The following is a 23,157-nucleotide window of genomic DNA, read 5'->3' as shown; positions in this document are numbered from 1 at the left end:
GATTTTGCATCCTATTTTGAAAACCTGGGCTCGGATAGCAAGCATTAGTAGTTTTTCACTGAGCAGAAGAGCTAACCACTGTGTACAACTGCAGCATGGATTCTGTAGGTGATGCTGAGGGGTCTAGCAGCTCTACACAGACAGGTGGATTTAATTAGGGGAAAGTCCTGGCATCTATTGCAAATCCAGTGTACTATTCAAGTATAAGAACTCCACATGCATTTGGCACATTCTAAAAAACTGAGTTTTTTTTTTAGATCAGTCAGATATTAGCCATTCATCTCTCACAACCAATATTTTTTTTCAAGTATAGTTGATTTACAGTGTTGTGTTAGTTGCAGGTGTACAGCAAAGTGATTCAGTTACACATTTACTTTATATGTATATATTCTTTTTCATATTCTTTTCCATTGTAGCTTGTTACAAGATACTGAATATAGTTCCCTGTGCTATACAGTAGGACCTTGTTGTTTATCTTATCCCAAAGTCCTAATTTATCTCTACTTCCCTCTTTCCATTTGGTAACCATTAGTTTGTTTTCTATGTCTTTGAGCCTGTTTCTGTTTTGTAAATAAATTCATTTGTATCATTCTTTAGATTCCACATATAAGTGATATCATATGATATTTGACTTACTTCACTTAGTATGATAATCTCTAGGTCCATCCATATTACTACAAATGGCATTACATCATTCTTTTTTATGGCTGAGTAATGTTCCATTGTATAATATATATACAACATCTTTATCCAGTCATCTGTCAGTGGACACTTAGTTTGCTTCCATGTCTTGGTTATTGGAAATAGTGCTGCTGTGAACATTGGGGTGCATGTATCTTTTCGAATTGTAACAACCAGTATTTTTTTAAACAACTTTTGAGACTCTTACCAGACTCTGACCATTCACTGTACATGATACTGTATAATGATTCCATTTGATGTCTATAGTCCATATTTCCTGCTGTTTTTGCCGGGTGCTTTTTAAGCACTTTAGTCCCCTGTGGCTACACTATCAGAGAAATGTGAGTGGTTATGACTCTTAATACAGAGCCAAATAAAATCTGTGAACAACAATCCACTAAAGGTACTTTACTGGTAAATACTTTTAAGTGAATCATTAATAGTATACTCTCTATGTAGTTGCTATCTGGGGTCTGGAGGGGCAGATAGAAGGAGATGAAAGAATAGCCTAAATTGCATTTAGAGTTTCCAGTGTTCCAAAGCCTGGATATAAATGAAAGATGAGCATTTCTACTTAATTTATCTGGCTAGATTCCTGTGCCTAATGGCTGCATATATACCATAAACACTGTGAAGAAGCAACCATGGAAACACTTGTTTTCTTGTTGGGCTAAATTTACTCTGGGTTGAATATTAACACAGTGCCTGGCAGTACTTTAAAAGCAAAAATAGCTTAAGCGTGACTCACTCTGAGTCATTTATTGCTAGTGTGGCTATACTGCCTAGAGCTTGACATTGAACAAGTTGGCAGCCTGTATTGCTACATTTTTTCTAGGAACTCTGAACACATTTCATTCTTGTGAATTTGCTTGTGCAAGATATTAAATAGAGTAATATGTTTATTTTGTTTCAAAGTCAATGGTGAAACTAAAGTATTTTTCTTGGGCTTTCTGGAAAAGCCAGATTCTCAGAATTCTCCTGTGGTTAAGGACTTACTTTATTTTATAAAGAATTAATAAAATGTCACAGAGGTTTTGTTTCAGATGCTTTGGCTTTTCTGATTGAAAACATCAGACTGCTCTGAAAATCATTGCAAAAAACAAGCCTAAGTCATACTGCCAAGTAGGAGTCATTAATTTTTCTGACATTACCTGACAAGATGGATCGTACCATTCAGAAAGGTTTTTCTTTTTCTTTCTTTTTTTGGGGGGGGGGGGCTTCTTCCTTTAAAAAAAAAAAATATGGTGAGGCATGCAGCATAGCCTGCATTGTAGTTTAGTTGGGTGTATGACTGTAAACTTCTCTCTTGTTATTAAAGATTATATAATGGGAAGTTCATTGGTTTTGAAAGGCAGACCAAACCCACCCCCGGGATTTCTATTGGCCCTTTAAATGTGTTGCGTGCCTTTCCCTGGGTAACCCGTGTGGTTGAGGAAGGAGTGAATAGCTTGTTGGCTGACTGCAGGAAAGCCTCTGAAGGTTCAGTTGATCTCATCTGGGCTGAGGGCAGGAATGGCTGGAAATCGAAAACTATGTATATGAGAATGGTTTTCCCTTGATGTTGCAATCTTTACTTTAACATGTTTTTGTGTTTAGTTGCTGGAGTTGCCTAACAGTATAATTTCAATTGAGCCTTAGTTTCAGCTCTTTTATTATAAACTGTGGGGAACAGGATCTTTTTTTTCCCTCCTATTTAAAGGCACTGCCATTTTTGCCTTAGGATTTCAATGATTTGTATAGAAAGGCAGCCTAAAACCAAAATGAGCCTAAGCTAATGCTTGATATTATTTTGAAATTGTTTTACCATAAAATTCTTACATGAGGAGATGTAACCCTGGCAGGGAGTTTCAACATAGTTGCATAAATTGTGTTTCATATTATAACTTGTTCTCTACTTGACTTCATTGAAATTAATAAAAGGACTCTTTCAGGAGGATCTGGTGAGTTAGCATCATTATTGAAAAAAAAAAAAGGAAAGGAAAGAACTTACTCATAATGTATCCTGTGTTGCTAAGTTTTCAAAGTTAGCTATCTCAACCACACCCAAAAAGCCCTTTCAGAAGACTGAAATCCATGTATTCATTTATGCTGGCTTAGAATTTTCTTCCCAGTAATGTAAAAAGTAAAAGAGCTGAGGTTTATATGAAATTTCCCCAAGATACATGATGATTTCATGAAAAAGTAGCATTTGGAAATTGAGTTGCAGCCAAGCCTTGAATGTAACATGTGGTTCCTTATTCTGTGGTTAAAGAGATCCTTTAAAGCAGGGCTTTCCGGCATGGGTGCTAAAAATATCCCCAAGGTGCTTTTTGTACCCCAAGGGGGTACCATCCCCCTGTCTGAGATCTAGAGGAGAGAATGCCAGTCCTGCTATAGCCTTCCCTTGCGTCTTGGTCATGTGGTCTATTTGCTGCTATATTTTGGCCGCATATAAATGAGTTATTTGCATGTTTTGAAAATTAACAAGATTTAGTTAACCAGCCCTTGTTGGGTTGTAAACACAGGGGGCCTAATCTAAATAAGTCTCAGCTTAACCCAGAAGCCACTCTCTTATTATGCAGTGACATAGATGTGTTTTGTCCATAGAAATATATTAATTAAAACAACATAAAGACTTCACTCAGGGTCTAGCATAAAGTAGGCACTTAATAAAAGCTCATTAAATCTGAATTTATTTATACAGCAAATATTAGACCTTATTTGATCTACAAAGCTTTGTTCCTTCCCTTTCATTCATCCCTATACTCATTTATGAGCTCTTATTATATGCCAGAAACTGAGATATTTGAGACAAAAAATTAGTAAGCCTTCAAGAAGTACATTCTTAATTTGGAAAGGCAGATGTGCAAGTTATTAAATACATTAGTCATATGCCTTTTTTTTTTAAGTCTAGATACAAAGATGTCATTACCTTGCAGGAGTAACTTAAAAAACAAAAAACAAAGACAATTACTGACTTCTCTGAGCACTTCCTGTTTACCCAGCTCTGTTCAAGGTGCTATGAATTAGGTGGTGGTATCATCTCCATCTTACAGAGGAGGATATTGAGGCTCATAGAGGTTGAGCAATTTTCCCAACTTCATATTCATGATTCAGACCCAGGAAATCTGTCTGCAGAGTCCATGCCCTTAACCATTACGTAAACTGCCTCTTGTTGACTGGCTTTGGTGAGGAAAAACAAAGAACTCTAAGAAGTAGGAGAAAACGGGAAGTCAGCACACCATGATAATGTGCCCTCTTTGGTGAGATGTTAGTGTTTTGTTTTGTTTTGTTTTGTTTTAAATCGGTGGTGATTTGGGAGTACTTTAGCTAAAATCTGTTGCTTAAACGAAGCAGCTTCCTAAGTGGGCTCCACCTGAGGGTGATTTACCACATAGCCAGCATATCTCTTAGGCTATATGTGCTAATCCCTAAAATGAGCTGAGTCTGGGAACCTGGTGTTCTTTCACATTACCTCAGAGACTAAAATCAGCTCTGAAACCAGGGCTGGGTTCTGCCACGCAGAGAGGCTCTGTGGGCCAGTGCCTGGAAACAACACGGCGGACAGGAAAGCCTTCTCCTTCAATGGAAGGCAGTGCTTCTTCTCATCTCGTGGCTCCTTTAAGCTCTGTGACAACCTCTTTCTGTCCTTGCAACGCCATTGCCCTCAAACCCAACAATTCTTTTTTAGAGGCAACACTCCCAGACAGTTCTTCAGAGCCCTGCAGCTCTTGTTTCTTTCTTGGCCTTGTCCAAGTTCCTGAGAGCTGCAAGAGACATAGGAGTCAAACCATCAGCTCACCCTGTTCCCATGTGCAGTGGGCGGCCAGCATCCCCCTGCGATGCAGGGTCTGAAGGTACAGCCAGTGAACAAGCTTTTCCAGGAAGGTCCCCGCTAGTTCATTTGTTTCATACTGTGCTTTGGGGTACATTTGTTTTTATTTAGTAAGATACTCCCTTTTTATTTCTCAGTACATTTTATAGGGAAGTGGCCTCTTAACATGGGAGCGAATTACACTTATTTGCTGAACAAAGTTGTTTGCAAGGACACTTGAGTTTTTTTAGTTCGGGCAGGACAGCTTTTGGCAGCTACAGACAAAATTATCAGACTTTTTGGTGGAGAAGAAAACAACACAGTTTAACTAGAGAGTGAATGCCTTTCCCAGTACAATAGTAGCATTTTCTTATTTTTCAAGTAATGATTTCCAAAAGATGATTTTTAATTATTCTGCTTTCATCAAAGTGTATCCTCCTATCTCTGAAGTTACTACCCTCTTAGCACCCACATGTGCGACACTTAACAATTCTTTACACTTTTGAGTCACTGCAACCTTTATATTTATTTGTTTAAAAAAAGAATGCTTAAAATTTTCTTCAAGAAAAACAGAATCAAGCATTTTGTCTTGAGCTTTTCCCCCCTGCACATATTCGGAGTCCAGATGATGCACTTTGGAAAGAAATGCATTCCTACCCTGAAGGGATTAGGATTTTTGATTAAATATTCTCATGGTCTCATCTTTGTGTGGACTTTCTTTTAAACATGCCCAATCCTGAGATTTTGTAATAACATTTTATAAATTTGCCAGAAAAGGAAGGTGACTATGCAGTTATCAGATGGTAAATTTTAATCATGGGACATTCGCGTGGGTCTTTTGCAACTGAAGACAGTGCATCCTTTGTAATTGAAGATAGTGCAGTGAGGACATGGGATGGCCAGGAACAGAGAGTAGAGGTGAACAGCTGCTCTTCTGCTTCATGCTACCTTATACCTGCAGCTGGGATCAGTTCTAATCTCAGCCTTGATGCTTGGGGACCTTGAGGGTTTGGGAAGCCAGTTTGGGTACCGCAGACCACTCTAGATTAGAGTTTTGCTAGGTTTTCACTTCCTGACTCCTGGAAGAAGGAATACCACTTGTCGGACAGGGAGTGGGGTGACTTAAAATAAAAGTGTGGTTTAGGAAATGAGGAAGCCGGGTGTGGGTAGAAAAGATGGAGAAGCAGAGGAATAAACAAGAATAGAGGAGAAAATTTAGGGAGGAAAACAATGGAGAAACAACTTTGTCGCTCCCCCTTACCCCTCCCTGTTTGACAGTCTGGTTATTTTTGCTTTCTCCCTTAGCTGCTTCTTTTCCCTGCCCTTTGATGGCACCACCCTCCAGAACCTTCTCTCCTCCCTCTCTCTCATCTGTGTGTCCTTCCCAAACCCCTGTCTTCACCCACCGATCCACCTCCATCACTGTGCTTTTAGTGGCTCCATCCTACTTTGTAGAGGGGTCCTCCAGGGAGTGCCACATTCACAGCCATCGTTGGTGCAGCTGATATTCTATGGTCACTCGGGGTCTGTTTCAGAATCAGCCTTTACTATCCAACAAGCTTAATCAACCTTCCAGGCTCCATTCAAGTCAGAATGAACTGCTGTACTCATTCCTGTCTGTCTTCCAATTGGGTTGGACAGTCTCCAAATCTGTGAGACACGAGACAGGAGAGGACTTTCCATGTCCTCAACACGGGGGGTAGAGATCTCCTTAATGGTGTCCGCATGGGTTCTGCAGATAACAGTCAGAAAGTGTGGGGATTTTCCCTGATCCGTGGAAAGGGTGACTGCAGCTCAAAGAGAGCAAGTTACACAGCTGACAAGTGGCTGAGCTGGAAAGCCGACCACGTCTTTCCCCTGCAGACCTGGTGCTTTGCTGCCTACTAACGAGTCAGATGTTTATTTACTCTGCTTTCTACTTAAAATTAAGGAAAACTTTTCTTAATTTTTTTTAAAATTTCAGACTTTATTATTTAATTTGATATTTTAAATAAAGGAACCTAGTTGGTCATTGAGTCACAACGCAGGACTTCATTTTCTATTGATATCTTTTTTTAAACTATTGCATTAACCTTCAATGTTTAATGATGTCTACACAAATATATTGTGATTAATATTAAAAGTCAGGAAGCCTTTTACTGGACTAATAAAATGTTTTAGTATTTGCAAATCTGGTTGAGCTTTAATTAGAACTTCTGGGTATTCAAGCCTTTGTAAAATTACTTTTCTAACTATACAAATGTGTACATTGTAAAAAAATTATTCAGATAATATAAAAGACAAAAGATAAAAATCACCTGTAGTCCCACCACTCAGAGATAACCACATATTAATGTCCTCTGTATTTCCATATTCTTTTTTCTTATAAAGTACATACTTGCAAAATTGGGATCAGTTTTACATCTTGATTATTTCACTTATGATAGTGTGAGCACATTAAGTACTTGAAGACATGATTTTAAATTGATATCTAATATTCCATTTATGTACTTATCATGATTTTCCTCTTTGAACTATAACCTTCTACTAATATTCACTCACTGATGATCTGTCAGTTGCTGACAATTGATACTATCAGTTTAAAAATTTAAAAATAATATCTTATTCTTTGCACTTAGTCTGAAGTATCAAAAAATTACCATTTGTAGGTCTTTTTTTTAATTTATTGTAAAGATTAAATAATAGTATGTTTTTCAGGTAGAAGTTGTTTTCTAACAATTACTTCAAAAGTTGAAACAAGTGATTGGTGTTTTGTTCTGGTGGAAATTTACTGCTTTTGCAAATGTTTTGATGCATTTATTTATTCAATCAGCAGACCTTTATTAAATCCCTTCCAGTACAGGGTGTTAACTGCTGAGAATAAAAAGAAGAAAAGCATGCTTTCTGCCTTCAAGAAGCTTGTAATTCATGCAGGTAACATATATAAACATAATTTTATACTTAATACAAATATAATAGTAATATTATAACAGAAAGAAATAAGTACTAAAGTAAGTTGTAAGCAGTGTGCAAGGAAAAATGGTTAATTCTGACCAGTGGAATAAAGGGAAGACTTCCTGGAAGAGTTGACATTTGAGCTGGGCCTTGAGGCATAGGTCAGATTTCACTTGAGAAGGCAGTAAAGGACATGTGAGGGTGAGGGTATGGTATAATCAGAACCACAGGGGCCTGAGGGTGAATGTCATACTTGAGGACAACATATGTTTCAGATGGCTTGGTGTGTAATGGGCCAGGGTTGTGGGGGCAGGTGTAATGGGAATGAGGCAGAGGGCAGTAGCAGTAACAAATTTAGAGCAAAAGAAGGGATTAAACAATTGATGATGGATGAGTGTGCTCTGAGCTGAGTTCCTTCTCATACGTAGGTAGTCTCATTTGATTTACATAATAGTTTTGTGAGCTACTAATATCACCACTTGAAGACGGAAATAAAAGCTCAGAAAACCTAAGTAATTTCCCTTCAAATCACAGAGCCTCAGAAGAAGCAGGACTAAAACTCAAACCTCGCCTGAAGGTCATGTTTTTTCCCCCATTACTTACTTAGGTTGAGCTAAGAGCATAGACAGTCATGAAGGTCACGTTCAGTTGTTATATTTTGTAGATAGCCCCTTTTTTTTTTGGATGAGTGATATTATCTGACTACTGAAGATATATCTAGTGGCAGAGTGAAGAATGAGTTGGAAAAAGATATTACAAGAAGTGAGACAAGATGGAAGACTCCTGCAGAAGTCGAAGCAAGACACAGAGAAGCTGAGCTACTGCAGAGGTGGTGGAAATGCAAGGAAAGAAGTGGAAGAGACTTTGACAGAGGATTTAAGCCCTTTGTAGACTGATGGGCTGAAGGCAGTGAGGAAGCCAAGATTAGAATAGTTGTCTGAACTTTTTAAAAACTACATACTGTTATAATAAGTAAATACTTTTGAGCATGTATCCAGTACAAAAGTTTTAATATTTTAAACCCCTCTCCAATTTTTTTTTTTTTGTGTGCATATGCATTTTAGAAATCACTGGAATTAAGAAGAAGAGGTGTTCTGGGAGGTTGGCAGGAGGAAAGGGTAGAAGCAAATTAAGAGTTTGGTTTTGGACATAATGGGTTTGAGATGCCTAGAGCAGTGCAGTCATTTGAAGATGTTTCATACAAGGTTGGAAGTGAGTCCCAAGGATAATAGGAGGGAAACGATGCCAGGCTAATGTTCCCAGTGGTTGATTGTTACAGTGTGTTATCATACGATTCTCTACTAAATATTTGGAGTTTTGAAAATGTTATCCTTGGTAGTCTAAATTAAAGAGCGAAGATTCTTAAAATGAATCTTTTGTGAAGTCTAAAACATGAAGGTCTTGTACACTGTAGTTCATTCACCTGTTTAGACTTAGAATATTTAAAGGTGTCAACCCTAAACGTGTCTTCCAAAGAGATTCATCCAAAGATCAGAACATCTTTACAAATGGCTTATGCTTTTCAGTAACTTTCTGAAAACTGTAATTTTCGTTCTTTCTGGCCAGCCCTCTGTTACTGAGTTAATACCTATAAGGCCTAACTCAGAATACTTTCCATTTACTGAGACCCTACAATTATGTGATTAAAGACACAAATGCTGGTTGATGTTTTTGGTTTGGTTCAGTTTGGTTTGATTTTAATTAAGAATACTTCAGCCAACAAAATCTTATATCATTGATACTCAAATCATGTTTCCCTTTGGGGAAGCAGGAATGAGAAACAGCTGTAGTTCCTCTGGATCGCACGAAGTCCAGTTAATTTTCTTCCTTTTGTCCATTTTATGTTGTGTCATTATCAGTATCCTGGATGAATGTTTATTGAATGCCCAATGAATAGTGGTACTGTTGTAAGCTGATCACAAGCTGGTGTGGAAAAGCACCTTTTCTCTTTTATTGCTTAATGGATAAAAGGCACAAAGAACTTACCAGACTAGGTCAGGATCACAAAATGAGTCTTTGGTGCATTTGGGCAAAATCGATTCTCAGAACAAGTACCTAAAATTGGAAACTTTTCTCTTGAAGGAAATGACAAAGCAAAATTGAATCAGTGGGTCTCCCTGATCGCACCCCGTCTCCCTTAGACAGCAGGGGGCAGCGGCCGAGATGTTAGTGCCCATCAAGCCTTTTGCTGGCTCTTCGCTGAGCTCTGTCCACAGCAGCTACAACTGCCTGGATGGACAGCAAATGTTTGAGACTGTGAGAGAGAAGATTGTGGCCTTAAACAAAATCACAATATAGATTTGTGGTTGATAAAAATTATAGTGTCTGATTTTACATCTAACACATATTATGCTGGTCTCTTGTTTTATAAGTCTTTATTCCAGGGAATTTTTGAGAAAACAAATATTTAGGACTGTTAGTCATAGAGGAAACCTTATAGTCTCAGGATGTTTGTAGTTGTTTTACAGGTAGTAGCTGGAGGAGCCAGTAGACAGGAAGTGCTGTGACACATAATGAAAAGTCAGTAAACGTGAATGAAGGATTGCTGACATCCCTTCAAGAAATCAGCTTGTTTCCTTGGCTTTTCAGTGAGTTCACAGTCTACTGCTGCCTTATATTCGGCCAGCATAAAACAGCACAAGTACTGCGAGAGCGAAGTGATTAAAGCCTCTTAAGCCCTTTGTTCTGGTTCTGCCGTTTTAATTTTGATAAGGACTCAGAGACTAGCCTCTTTAAGGCCTTTCTCATTCACTGGAATAATTTTTGCTTCCTTTTGTGTTGCCACAGAACTCCGATCATACTCATCCTAAAACTTTTGCACCCTGTAGGTCACACCCACTGGTGAATAATGAAATGTCAACAGAAGTCAGTTGTAAAAGGTTATGACCAGCATTTTATTGAAAAAGAGAAGATACTGAGTAGATTAGAAAGTAGCACAATGTGAATTACATATAGGAAGAGTATTATTTCATAAAACTTTTGTTTCACTTAAACATATGTTTGTATATCCTGGGTTATAACGTAAAATACATTTCTTACTGTAGGTCATGGTTAAAATTTTTTTTGAAGAACACTTCATTGTAGTATGAATCATGTCATCATATAATTACCAGTTCATAAATCTGTCCCTTCTACTAGACCAGGCACCTCTTGAAAGATGGAGTCATGTTTTCTTTGTCTCAATTCCTAATACCTGGGACAGATCTACCTGACACATACTAGGTGTTTAGTAAATGTTTGTTGAATGAATGAATGGAATGGAATGGAATGGAATGAACTTCTCTTAACTTGTCTAAGCCTCATATTTTTCATAAACTAGAACATTACCTGCCAGATCTCACAGTGTTATTGTGAAGAGCCGTCGAGATAATAACGGATAGGAAAGTGCTTTATCTAAGTACTGTGTACAGAATAAGGATTATTGTCTGGCATAAATTTTGTGATTGTTGTTGGACAAAAAAGCCTCAGGAACTCTTGAAATCTTAAATCAGTGTTCTAAGACATTTATTGCAATACTATTAATAGTACTGCATTATCCCTTTTTAGGTATCAAGTTAGAAGACAATGTTGAAAAATTAGGTACGTGCTTTTTTAAAAACCTTTTTATTATGGAACATTTCAACATACAAAGTAGGCACAGTAGAAGATGGACTTCTGTGTACTCAGCTCTACCTTCAAGAAACAGTTAGCAACTCATAGCTAATTTTGTTTCATCTCCATCCTCTGTGACCTCTCCCTTCACATATTACTGGGAAGCAAAGATGCGTTTTTCTCCTCTCCTATCTCCTCTCTCTGCTTCCACCCACCTCTCTCTTTTGTTTACTTTTTCAAGTATGTAGAAATATTCTTAACATTCTTTTAAAATATAATCATTATGTACCAAACAATGTAGGTTAGTAGTTTAGACCAAAGTATTGTTGTTCTGTGTGTGAAGGAGCTATTCTCCAACAGAAACTAGCAGGTAAAAAAAATATTTTATTTCCCAAGATTTTCATATGATGGTGACCAACTCCATTGCAAAACAATGATCACATTCCAGAGTTGTAAGTACTTCTGGAGGATTTGTTACACAACTGCCAACTCTGTCATCTTTTACAGAAATGTGATCTTACAGAAAAAGTGAAGAGTCTGATGCATGACGGATCACTTTTTAAGATGCTTTTTGAATTGTTTTTTCTGTCATGTAATAGTCCTCAAGCTTTTGACCTCTAGCTAGGCAACAAAAAGCATCCAACTGAAACTTCAGAAATATTGTAAAACTATAATAAACTCTGCTTTAAGACTGTAGCTTAGGGTTGTAACATACCACTCAGAAGTCAGAATCCACTTAAAAGAAAAGGATTTCAAAAGCACAATAAATAAAGATCACTTATCTTATTAATTTATATTGAACTTTTTTGGTTTTCATCATTTTTTGATTTGGGCCTTAATAAGATAAAAATACAAATAATTTAAAACCCTAAAGATATTTAATTCTTTTAAATGTTATTTATGTAGAGTTTTTCTTCCTTAGGTCAAATGGAGAGTTTGTTTTGATTTTTAACGAGGCATTGCTAACTTTTGCCCACTGCAGTAATTGAATAGTCAGTAACTGTGCATGTCTCAGTTGTTTTGAGGCTTTTATGTGTTGTTGAAAATTTTTTTCCAAAATAAAAAGAATATAAATGCACTTTTATTTTAAAATATTTCAAGCCATATTTGTACCAATGTAAGGAGGTTGCCCTGTATGCAAGTGCAGAGGATTGTGGGCTGGGAATGACAGAGAAATGGAGGGGGTGAAACTCACATGGTAAGAACCTCATGGCTCCAGAAATGTTGCAGATTGCAGATCTAGGTCAGTTTCCGTCAGGGACATCACCATGCCACCAGTCTTCCCTGCTGGAAACCTAGAAGAAATCTTTATCTTTTCCTCTCCCATTCTCTACACCCAACAAATAGATCTTTTTTGATTATTTGTTTAGAAAAATCTCTTGGCTTTATCTTTTTCGTTCCCATGACCAGGGCATCAGTTCTGATCTTTATCAACATACATCTGGACAGTAATAGCAGTTGAGAAGAAATGAACTAAGACATTTTGATCATGCCATTGTATGTACAGTTAATTCTTAAAACAGTCCTGAGTGTTAGGACAGTCTTTTCATTTTTCAGATTATGTAAAGTGGGCAAGCTTTTTCAAGTAGGTCGGATTGCTAAGGAATCTCCTTACTCTGAGTCCTTCTTCCTCTGTAATGCATTCTATAAAAGCATACCAAGATAATCTCCCTAAAATGTAACTGTATGTAATACAATAACTACTTAATAAAACTCTGATCCAGCACTTTACAAAATTACCAGAGATTTTTCACATTTGATCTTATACTGCACAAACTGCTTCATGAGGTTAATATCTCATGTTATTACTTCATAAAGTAACCTGTAATGACTTCTATTTCCCGTCAAGCCAATTATAAACTCCTAATATTGATGACATTCCACGTTTTATGCTCTGGCTTTATGTCCGGTTACTCCTCTCTCTCAGTATAAACTGGAGTTCACTTTAGCCATGGGAATGAACTTCCTTATGGTCCTCTCTGGGTACCGTTCTCATTTCTTCCCTAATGTCTGATCACAGCCAGCTCTTGTTCACCAAACCCACTTCCCCCCACTTCTGTCCTCCAACTTAAACTCTACCAGTCCTTCAGGGCTCATTTCAAATCCTACCTTTTCAAAGAAGCCTCTCCCAACAATTTCTGTCTTCCTAGCTATTTTTGGTTCTTGGATTCCATTGTCAGATATGTTTGCCTTTAAATACAATTTAAAAAATTCCCCTCAGCAATAAAAGTAATATATGCTTTGTGTGAAAATATTATATAGGATATTAGAAAGTCAAGAGATAACTCCTGGCTTCCCAGTCTGGAGAAGTAACCACTGTTGTGTGTCTTTATGGTTGTATTTCTGTATATAAACAAGAATATGCACAGACACATGTATACACACACACACCTATTTACACACGTAGAGATAGCTATAGATATATTTTACACACATACACTGTCCTGCAGTTTTCTTTTTCCACTGGATGATGTATCTTAAAAATCTTTCCCTGTTAGTAAATATAAGTGATTTCATTTAAACGTATCTCTTTATTGCCTCAAATTGTTTCATATCAGATTGTTTTCTGCATATGCTTCTTATCCTCCTTCACAAAAAGGCAAGGAAAACTCCTCAAGGGCAAGAGTCATCACATATTCATTTTCTTTTCCATTCCTTTACTCCTTACTTTGCGCATTTACTGCACAAAGAAAAATTTCAGTATTTGTGCTGTGGGAAATCGAAGCTATTTATTTCTCATAACCCCGAAGAAGTTAGGATCTAGTAGGTAAGAATCTCCATTTATACATATAACTGCAACACAGGAAGAAATTGAGAAGTGACACAAATATTTGTTAATGGAAATATAGCTAATTAAGTTGTTCAAACAATTCTTCTACTGAAAATGATCAAAACTGTTGAATATGTATAAGAAAACATCCTCAAAGCAGCAAAGGCCTGAAAATCTAAGAAAATCTAAGGAAAAGCGAGAGTTTAGGGAAGGTTAGAGAACTGAAGTTGCTTTTGCCCAGAGGACGTTTGCTGATCCAGGCGAATTCAGACTTTGCCTGCCTCATGGGTGGTAAGACTACACAGAAAGCTAGGAAATAATTAACGCAAAATTTAGCATAATGATTTTTTGAGGGGAAGGGAGTTTCTGGAGTACTCAGAATTCTCTTTTTATTGACTTGATGGGAGCTGTATATGGTAATTTATTTTCTAACCTGAGCATATTTATTTTATATGCTTTTCCATATACATGTCATAAAATTCATAACAAAGAATTAAAAAAAGTTATAAAACAATATATATGGTCTCATACATGTGTGCATCCTACATAAATGTATACGTGCATGTGTGTATTACATAAATGGAATGTGTAATAGTATAAATCTCACATTGATATAATAAATAGAAATTTATGTTTATTTATAAGAATGTATGTGTTTTGGTGATGGAGAAGTGTGTGTGTGTGTTTCATATACATAGAAAAATATGTGGAAAGTGTGTTTACCAAGTGCTGAGGACAACCCTGAGAGGTAGAACAGAGATGGGGAAGGAGCAAGAAAGGAGCTTATTATACTTCGTGCTTCAAACCACTGTTGTTAATTTTTAAAAATAATTATCATTATTACTTAGTATTTAAAAATAGATTTTTTTAAAATGAAAAAAAATTTAAAAATAGAAAAAAAAGGCTTTTGTCTCTGCCCTTAGATATAAAAGTACTCCCTCTGCCAGCCTCCATATCACTTGGCAAAGTACCTTTTTTTTTTTTTTTAAATGTCTTTTTCCTTTGCTAGACTGTAAGCTCTTAAAGGGAACAAGACAATTTTTGTCTTTATATTTCTTGTACCTGGTTAATCCTGGCACATAGGAGTGGATCTGTAAATACTAGTGGAAAATGCATGAATAAACGTACCTTAAGAAGAACCTAGGACTGCAGACATCCAGTGGGTGTAACATTTCCTTACAGGCTCTTGTTATACTTTTTGAATATTCTTTTGTATCTGGCACAGCAGTGGGCGTAAAGTTGGCACAGTGAATACAGGTTGATTTGAATTTAACTGACACTTTGTGGAACCTGTAGGCAACGTGGAGTCCACCACGTGGTGCCCCTCTTGATCCCAGAAAGCAGGAAAATGAAACACTCTCTGAAAATTAAAACTAAAAAACGAACACCTAATAGAATTAAAGCCAAGAGAGACAATGTGATCTTATGAGACATCAAGACCCATTGGGCAGAAAGATTTGCCTGTAACTTAATTGGGAGGGTACTGACATCTTAAAAACACACAAACGTATAAAATCTCTGTCAGAAGAGCATTTTCTCTGTCTCCAAAACAGAGAAAAAGAAAAGCTATGAATGTAATTGTCATGATACCTAACAAAGCACTGTCTGACCAGTAGCACCTGCCAGGTTGAGGCAAGCAGCCAGCCTGCCTGGCAGGTGGATAGCCCAGTGGTAAGAGAGCTGCAGAGCCTCACGCCATTTTGCACTGGAATCCTGCGTAATTAACTCCACTTGCTCTGCTTCTGTGCGCACCAAACTTCCCTCTGGTAATTCGCCTTCCCGAGGAGATAATTCATTATCAGGCTGGTACAGACTGATGCAGAGATTCAGTATGCCTGATTCTTCTGTTGTTCACTGTAAATAATAAAGTCACCTTCTTGTATTTTTTATACATCAGTGTCTTGTGAGTTTTGTTAGCATGAGTCCGCATTCCTGGGTCCAGTCAATGAGATCGGGTATCAGAGTCTGCAAGGCTCATCGAGGTAAATACTACCTTGTGGGCATCTGTTGGAGCGGACTGCTGGATTTCCCAGGTGATGCCCATCCGTGTCGTCTTGCTCCATGTTTCCTTTCCATTCCACACCTCACCAGAAAAATTCTTCCCAGAAGTAGTATGTTAAGAACATCTTAAATATGTGCATATTTCAGTTAGAGAGTACCAATAATATTATGTCAGTGAGAGTAGACCCTTGTCCTGTGGGTGAGTATTAATTTGTTTGGTTTTGTAAATTTCACACCTGTATGGATGAATGAAATGTATATTGTAGACACCCCATCATGAGGACCTCCAACAACTCATTTCCAGTTCTGGCTTCAGCCTCTTCTGGCTTCACTTCTGGCGCTCATCTCATTGTCAACATTGATGCTGGCGTCATGCTCAAGTCACTTCCTAACCTGGGTCTCTCTTGCAGCAGTGAAACCTAAAGAAGATGGAGGACACAATGAGGTCGACAAACTTAAGGATAAGGATGCAAGTAGAGCAGGCAATGAACGAGGTTATAGAATTTTTTTCTTCCATTCTCATCTTTCTCTCTTTCCTCAAAACAGTCCCCGTAGCATTTGAGAGGGTTTCAAAATCCCACACACTGCTATGGCAAAAATAAAGCACAGTTTCTCATCTCAGTGACATGTTCCACTTATCTGCGAATATAACAGAATGTAAACCTGATTTCAATAAATCATTAACTGACAATTTCTTGCCCAAAAGGATATCAGAGTAGATAACAGGGCACAACTCATTACAACTCTGAAGTGAATCCTGGATTTTTTTTTTTAAGTTGATTCTTTCATCAAATAAGTACATTATTAGATGGGACTTTATTAAACATCAACTTTCCCCCTTTCTCTACTATTCCTCCCCTTTCATTCCAACTTCCAGCCAGAATAACTGATCACTAAATTTCACCATAAATTTATCAGAAACGTACCTAGAGCAACCCTTAGTTATCAATTTGCTTTAAAATAATATACCTTTTTCAGTAGATTAGGACCTCACAAAGTTTTCAGATAGGGTACGTAAATATAGAATCTTGGAAAGACTTACTTTTTACAAACTTGGTTCTTAAAAACTACTGTTTTAACAGTCACAGTTTTGTTCATTTTTGTACAGTTGGAGTTCTGCTGCAAAATAAGACACTGTTGGATTGTTGGTATTTGTGACAAATCCATGAGACTCCCACCATCCCTGTACATCACTCAGAGATCTTCTTGTACACTGATGAGGTTAAATGGTATGGGGATGGATTGCTGTATAGGTTTGGGGGCCATTCCTGATTATTTAGATGCTGATTAACTAGTCAATGAATTCTTCAGGCCTTTTGACCAAATTCACCATCCTCTGACTTTCATTTTCTTTGGATGAAAGATGATGTCAGTGAGGAAAAGTTCCATTTTTCATCTCCACGTGAGCAAGGTTAGTTTCACAGCCAGAGACTTCTCGCATGTGAGATCAGCAGCTACACTGTGGGCTCTGCAGTAGTGGAAGTTAGGCTCAGTGGCATCAAAACACTCAAGGTCAAGCCTATCACCACCTCTGAAGTACTTGTCCTGCTTTAGTGGGTTAGTAACAGCATTTTAGGATACAAAAGTTAGCATTTTCTAAAGCAAACCAGTCAGTATAGTATGTTATGTGCTGATATAAGGAAATACCCCCCCAAAAAGAAAGATCATATTCCCTAGCTTCATTAAATGTTTAATTAATGGGGAGAAGATGAACATGGTCAACATTTATTAAGAAAAAATCTACAACTCTCAAAACTGCCTGTATTTTTCAGAACTTACGTGTATTTCCTTGTTTTTACCAAAGTACCTGCTATATTGTCAAGATTCTTGTAAATAGGAAGGTATATAGACTATCCCCTAAATGCAGACACAGGACTAGAGTAAGCCAGAGAAAGATGGTCACCTGAAAAGTAATGAGCATTTGGCCCACTCTTCTCCCTGCCCCTCCTTTCTCATAAGCCCAGGCTGCTGCCTTCTTTTTTCTTTCTCCTTTCCTTCTGTTGAAGGTCAATGTCTAGACAGGGATTTATTGGACAGAACTGAAAAGACAACTAGATTGGGTGGGGGAAGAACTACCCTGAAGCTGGGCAGCATTATGGCAAGCTGAAGATTGCAGTTTTCAGAATTACACAGATATCTTCAGTCTGGGACATCGTTTGTAACGAAGCCCTAACCTCTCACACGCTGACTGCGTGAGGCATAAGGCCCCTATGTAAAGTGGCTTTTCTCTCTCTGTTCTGCCTTTCTAAATTCTTTTTCTAGCATCTTCTGATTTCCTGCAGTCCTCCTGCAGCTCTCTAACTTCTCTGATTCTTGTCCCTTTGCAGTAAAAGTTTACCCTAAGGCTTAATATCCTAAAGTCAGTCTCTGTCTATTTGTGTGTCTGTGTGCTATGTGTATGTATCTACATTTTGTTTTCCTTTGTTTGTAATACACTTTAGAATATTCTTTTCTAACCAAATAAACTCCAACCACAATATTTAAGTTTTTTGGCATATTGACTCTTTAGGCAGTGTGAAAATTACAAGCAAAAAATGAATATACACATAAAATTTTGGTATAATTTCATGGTGTTCATGTACTCTTAGTACCTGTTTCTGGATCCCAGCTGGTTTCAGAATCCCTGTCTCATTACATTAAGTTTTTGCAGCCAAAGTCCAGCTGTACTAAGACTCATGAACATTTTTCAGGTGCTGCTTGCAAGCTGAAGAGTGCTCTGATGCTTTACATGCATGATCTCATGTAGTTCTCACAATAGTCATCTGAAGTAGGTACAGGTAGTATTTTGCAGGTAAGGATGCAAAGGCATAGGAAAGTCTTAGTCGCTTGCCCTAAGGCACCCAGCTAATAATTGGCAGAACCAGCTCTCCAACCCATTCTAGCCAGAGTCCACTTTCCTAACATTATGTCGTACCAAACATGTCTCTTAATTTTTGGACTTCTTAAAGTTCTCCCAAAATAACAGGTTCAGGGAGGGGAATGAATTTAACTTAATCTGTCTGAAGAATAAATTTGGATAATAGCTTCCCAACTCACAGCTGAAAATCCATTGGGAGTTTGTGAGAAATATTTTTCTTACCTACATCCAGTCTTGCTGAAATGTCTTTGTGAGGAGTGTTTAGAACTGAAGTTTTATTCATTTGCCAAAATGACTTCCAGAAAAGTCACTTTGAAGAATTTTTGAGTAAAATATTTCCATGTTTACTCTAAAACAAATTAGTGGACTTCGAATGTCACTCATTTCCTCAATATGTATTTGCAAGGCTGGTGTTTCTGCATTTGTGACTATGAAAGCGAAGCAGTTTGATCAGCATTGCCCACATCGAAGTCTCTTTCCCACACCACTTAGATTAGAAGGCAAACGTTTTCAGCGAGCAAGAATACTTAGTGTTTATGTTGATCAAAGATTTTAAGCAAAAATTTTTTTCCTCAACATCAAAAAAACTCAGTTAAAAAATGGGCAGAGAATCTGAATAGACATTTTTCCAAAGAAGACATACAGATGGCCAGCAGGCACTTGAAAAGATGCTCATCACTAACCATCAGAGAAATGCAAATACAAATCAAAGACACAATGAGACATCACCTCACACCTGTCAGAATGGCTGTTACCAAAAAGGCAACAGACACCAAATGTTGGTGAGGCTGTTCAGAAAAGGGAAGCCTTGTGCATTCTTGGTGGGAATGTAAACTGGTGCAACTACTATGGAAAACAGTGTAGAGAGTCCTCATAAAATTAAAAATAAATCTACTGCAAAGTCCAGCAATTTCATTTCTGGGTGTTTTTCTGAAGAAAACAAAGACAGTAATTCAAAAAAATATATATAGCCCCGTGTTCATTGCAGCATTATTTACGATAGCCAAGTATGGAAGCAACCTAAGTGTCCATTGGTAGATGAATCATAAAGAAATTATATATATATAATATATATACACACACACACACACTACACACACTATGTACATATAATATATATAATGGAGTGGTAATCAGCCATAAAAAGAATGAAATTTTGCCATTTGCAACAACATGGATGGACCAAGTGAAATAAATCAGAGAAAGATAAATATCATGTGATTTCACTAATATGTAGAATCTAAAAAAGAAAACAAATGAACAAACATAACAAAACAGAAACAGACTCATTAGACACAGAGAACAAACAGGTGGTTGCTGGAGGGTTGGGGTGTGGGGGGATGAGTGAAGTAGGTGAAGGAGATTAAAAGGTACAAACTTCCAGTTACCAAAGAAGTTAGTCACGGGGATGAAATGTACGGCATAGGAAATAGAATCAATAATATTGTAATAACCTTGTATGGTGACAGATGGTAACTAGACTCACCATGGTGATCCTTTTGTAATGTGTAGAAATATTGAATCACTGTGTTATGCATCTGGAACTAACATAGTATTGTAGGGCAGTTTTACTTCAATTAAAATTTTTTTCCCAAAATATGCCATTGTTTTAATAGTTTATGTTTGGGATTTTAAAAAAAATTTAAACATTAAAGGCAGGATTGAGATTTTTAAGTTTACTTAAAGGTGGCATGGACTAAAACACTGAGAAACCCTACTTTATATGTATGCTTATTGATAAGGAAATGTAAAGACGCTCACCATGTAGTTTTCAAAAACAGTGTCACTTCTACATCCTCCCAGATTTTTCTGGCCCTCTTACTTTTATTTTAACTAATCTGAGATGCTGTTGGAATCTCATGGTACTACTGAATTTCTGTTTATCCTCTTTTTAAAAATAAGTGTAGTATATCTCTATTGACAGGTAATTGTTGAAATGCTTACAAAAAAGTCCATTTCCTTATTGTAAGTGAACATTTATTAATTAAAAATAACCCACTTATATACTTGTGTCACTTTTAGTCTCATGAATTCAGGTTTGTCTGACATTATTATAGCTATAATTTCTTCTGATTCCCACTTATTTTGTCGTATCTCTTCCAACCATTTATTAGCTTTTAAATTTTAAATCAGTCTGAATCTCGATCTCTAAATAGTAAAGTTTATGGTGACACTTGATGACAACATTGTTTGTAACACTAGTATTAACCTACACATACTAAGTGTTCATGTCTATTATAATAAAAGAGTATGTACAGTATGATCCTATTTTTATAAAGTAGATTTAAATCTCTGATATGCCATGTGGAAAAGAATCTAAAAAGATAAATATGCAGCTATTAAAAGTGGTTATCTTTGGTGTTGGAACTGCAAATGATTTGATTTTTATTTATATGTATGTTCAAAGTTTTTATAATAAAAATATATTTTTCTTAATAAAAAAATTTAATTAATAAGGGAATATGTAAGTCAGTCAACTAAAGGACAAAGTAGACCAATGTCAATAGCTATCTCACGTACCAACCATACCTATTGGAAAGTATAATAGGAGAGAGGGATAAAATAAAAAGCAGGTAATCCAGTCCTCAATAATAATATAATACATAAAAATTGCCCAGAAATGAACTTAAGAAATAGGTAGATCTTTTCAAAAAGTAAACTTAAATTTTTCTGAGGTACTTGAAACAATGGAAAATTATATCACAGGCCTCAATAGAAAGACGCAGTGTTTTTTAAATTGGAGAGACATGGAATATGTTTAAATTCTAATGCAAAAAAGGAAAGTTAAAATTTTCACACAGCGAAAGGAATGATATTTCTTCAAGTAGAATCAGTAGCATTTGGCACCTGAGTAGATATGGACCTTGAGTAAGAGCTAGGAGATGGTGATATTTCCAAATTTCCAACCTAGGTTCCTGAGCAGAAGAGGATCTCATTAAATAATGATAACCTAATAACAGCCTTTTATTGAGGGCCTATTGTGTATAAGACAACGTGATAGTAATTTTCATAAATTAGCTGATTTAATCTTTACCACCACCTGCAAGTTATTAACCCTACTTTTTAGATAAAGAAGCAGGCTTTTTAAGCAATGATAAATGCCCAAGGTCTAACAGGGGCTAGGTGACAGAGTTCAGATTTGAACTTGGACCTGTAATGTAAAATCTTTTTTTCCTACTGTATACTCTACTGTACTTTCACCATAAGACAGCAGGAGCAGCAGGCTTTGAGTTAGGACAGTGAGTTTAGCTTTTTAACACAATGAGTTTAAGAGATTTATGTAGGATCAATTTGGAGGTAAACCATTGGAAATATGGTCTGGAGTCTGGGGAAAGAGTCAGCTAAAGATGCCCTTACTTGGAGGTGGTTGAAGCCTTGCAAACAGATGGGAATGCTGGGAATGGTGGAGGTGGGGGGCTGGGGAGTAGTCAGCAAAAAAGAATGGAACTAATTCTGGGAACACCACCTTTAAGAAGCAAGTAAAGAGAAGCTAATGTATGAAACTGGAAAGGGATGGTCAATAGAAAAAAGAGGAACAAGCTGGTAAAATAAATATGCTGTATTTCATCAGTTTTAAGACAAGTGTTTTCATATTTTAATATCTCTAAAACTGGCATACACTTTATTATCAATGAGATCTTATCATTGGCAGCTTTTTATTTTTATTTTTTATTTTACTTTATTTTTTTGTTTTGCTTAGTGTGTAAAATAATGGGGGCATTTTGGCATTTTATAACTGAAGGAATACAGTTTGACTCCTGCACAACACAGGTTTGAACTGTGGGGGTCTGCTCTACTCAGATTTTCACCTGTGGGGAGGGTTGGTACCCCTAACCCCCATGTTGTTCAAGGGTCAAACTGTATTTTAATTTAGTACTTAATGGTTTAAAAATCAATTGTATTTCTCCATTTGTAAGTTATTTTATAATGAAATCATACATTTAACCTATAGCTTATTTCAACAGTACATAAATTAGATTAAATGGAGAGTTACATGTGAAGTGGGCAGTTCAGAAGTTCAGGAGCAGAGCAGGGCCATTCAGACCATCCTCACCTGTCCCTTGGGCAAATCTCTTTCCTGCCTTAATCTTAGCTTTTCTCACCTGTAAACCAAGATTCACAAAGGGTACCTATTACTGTTTTATGTGTTGTTATTTCAGATTACAAAGAAATAACTGTCCTTCCCCTCCCACCCCAGGGTCCTGCCGTGTCTCTTCAAGTAAAGCCAGGTTCTGTCTGAAATAGGCAAATATGCTGGGAGCTTATTTAAGCGTAAGGAGGTCCATGTTGCCTTATCTTGAAGGATGTTAAACCGTTATCTGCTAGAGAATTTGAATTAGCAGGTGTACACAGATTCTGATCCTTTTTGTGCCCAGCCCACAGCCTTGCTTATAGTTGATGCATAAATTATCAATTGATAATGATTAATCCTGAGGAGCAGGCTTTCCTTTTTGCTGTGAACAAAAAAGATGCAGTCTTTGTGGATGGGTGTTGGGGGAATTCCTGCAATATGTCTCAGATGGATTGCAT

General features: G+C 37.0%; 1 protein-coding gene and 1 long non-coding RNA gene across 4 annotated transcripts in view; both read left to right on the top strand.

Moving 5' to 3' along the window:
* NSMCE2 (NSE2 (MMS21) homolog, SMC5-SMC6 complex SUMO ligase) overlaps positions 1–23,157 on the top strand; it is a 208,541-nt gene that overhangs the window by 97,846 nt on the left and 87,538 nt on the right. The window contains exon 5 of one of the 3 annotated variants that reach the window (XM_032467922.1): positions 16,184–16,264. The exons of 1 other annotated variant lie outside the window; for it this stretch is intronic. In XM_032467922.1, coding sequence (XP_032323813.1) covers positions 16,184–16,264 — 81 coding nt within the window. Of the gene's footprint in view, positions 1–16,180; positions 16,265–23,157 lie in introns of all 3 variants that reach the window. One more of the 3 variants, XM_014555064.2, reaches the window with a different exon arrangement.
* Positions 806–15,660, top strand: LOC116659859. The gene is made up of 2 exons (XR_004315218.1): positions 806–7,387; positions 10,955–15,660. It is a non-coding gene; the product is annotated as an uncharacterized LOC116659859 (long non-coding RNA).

This window comes from Camelus ferus, chromosome 25 (assembly GCF_009834535.1).
Source record: "Camelus ferus isolate YT-003-E chromosome 25, BCGSAC_Cfer_1.0, whole genome shotgun sequence".
In the NCBI taxonomy this organism is placed as follows: Eukaryota; Metazoa; Chordata; class Mammalia; order Artiodactyla; family Camelidae; genus Camelus; species Camelus ferus.
This window is presented reverse-complemented; position numbering and strand designations above follow the sequence as displayed.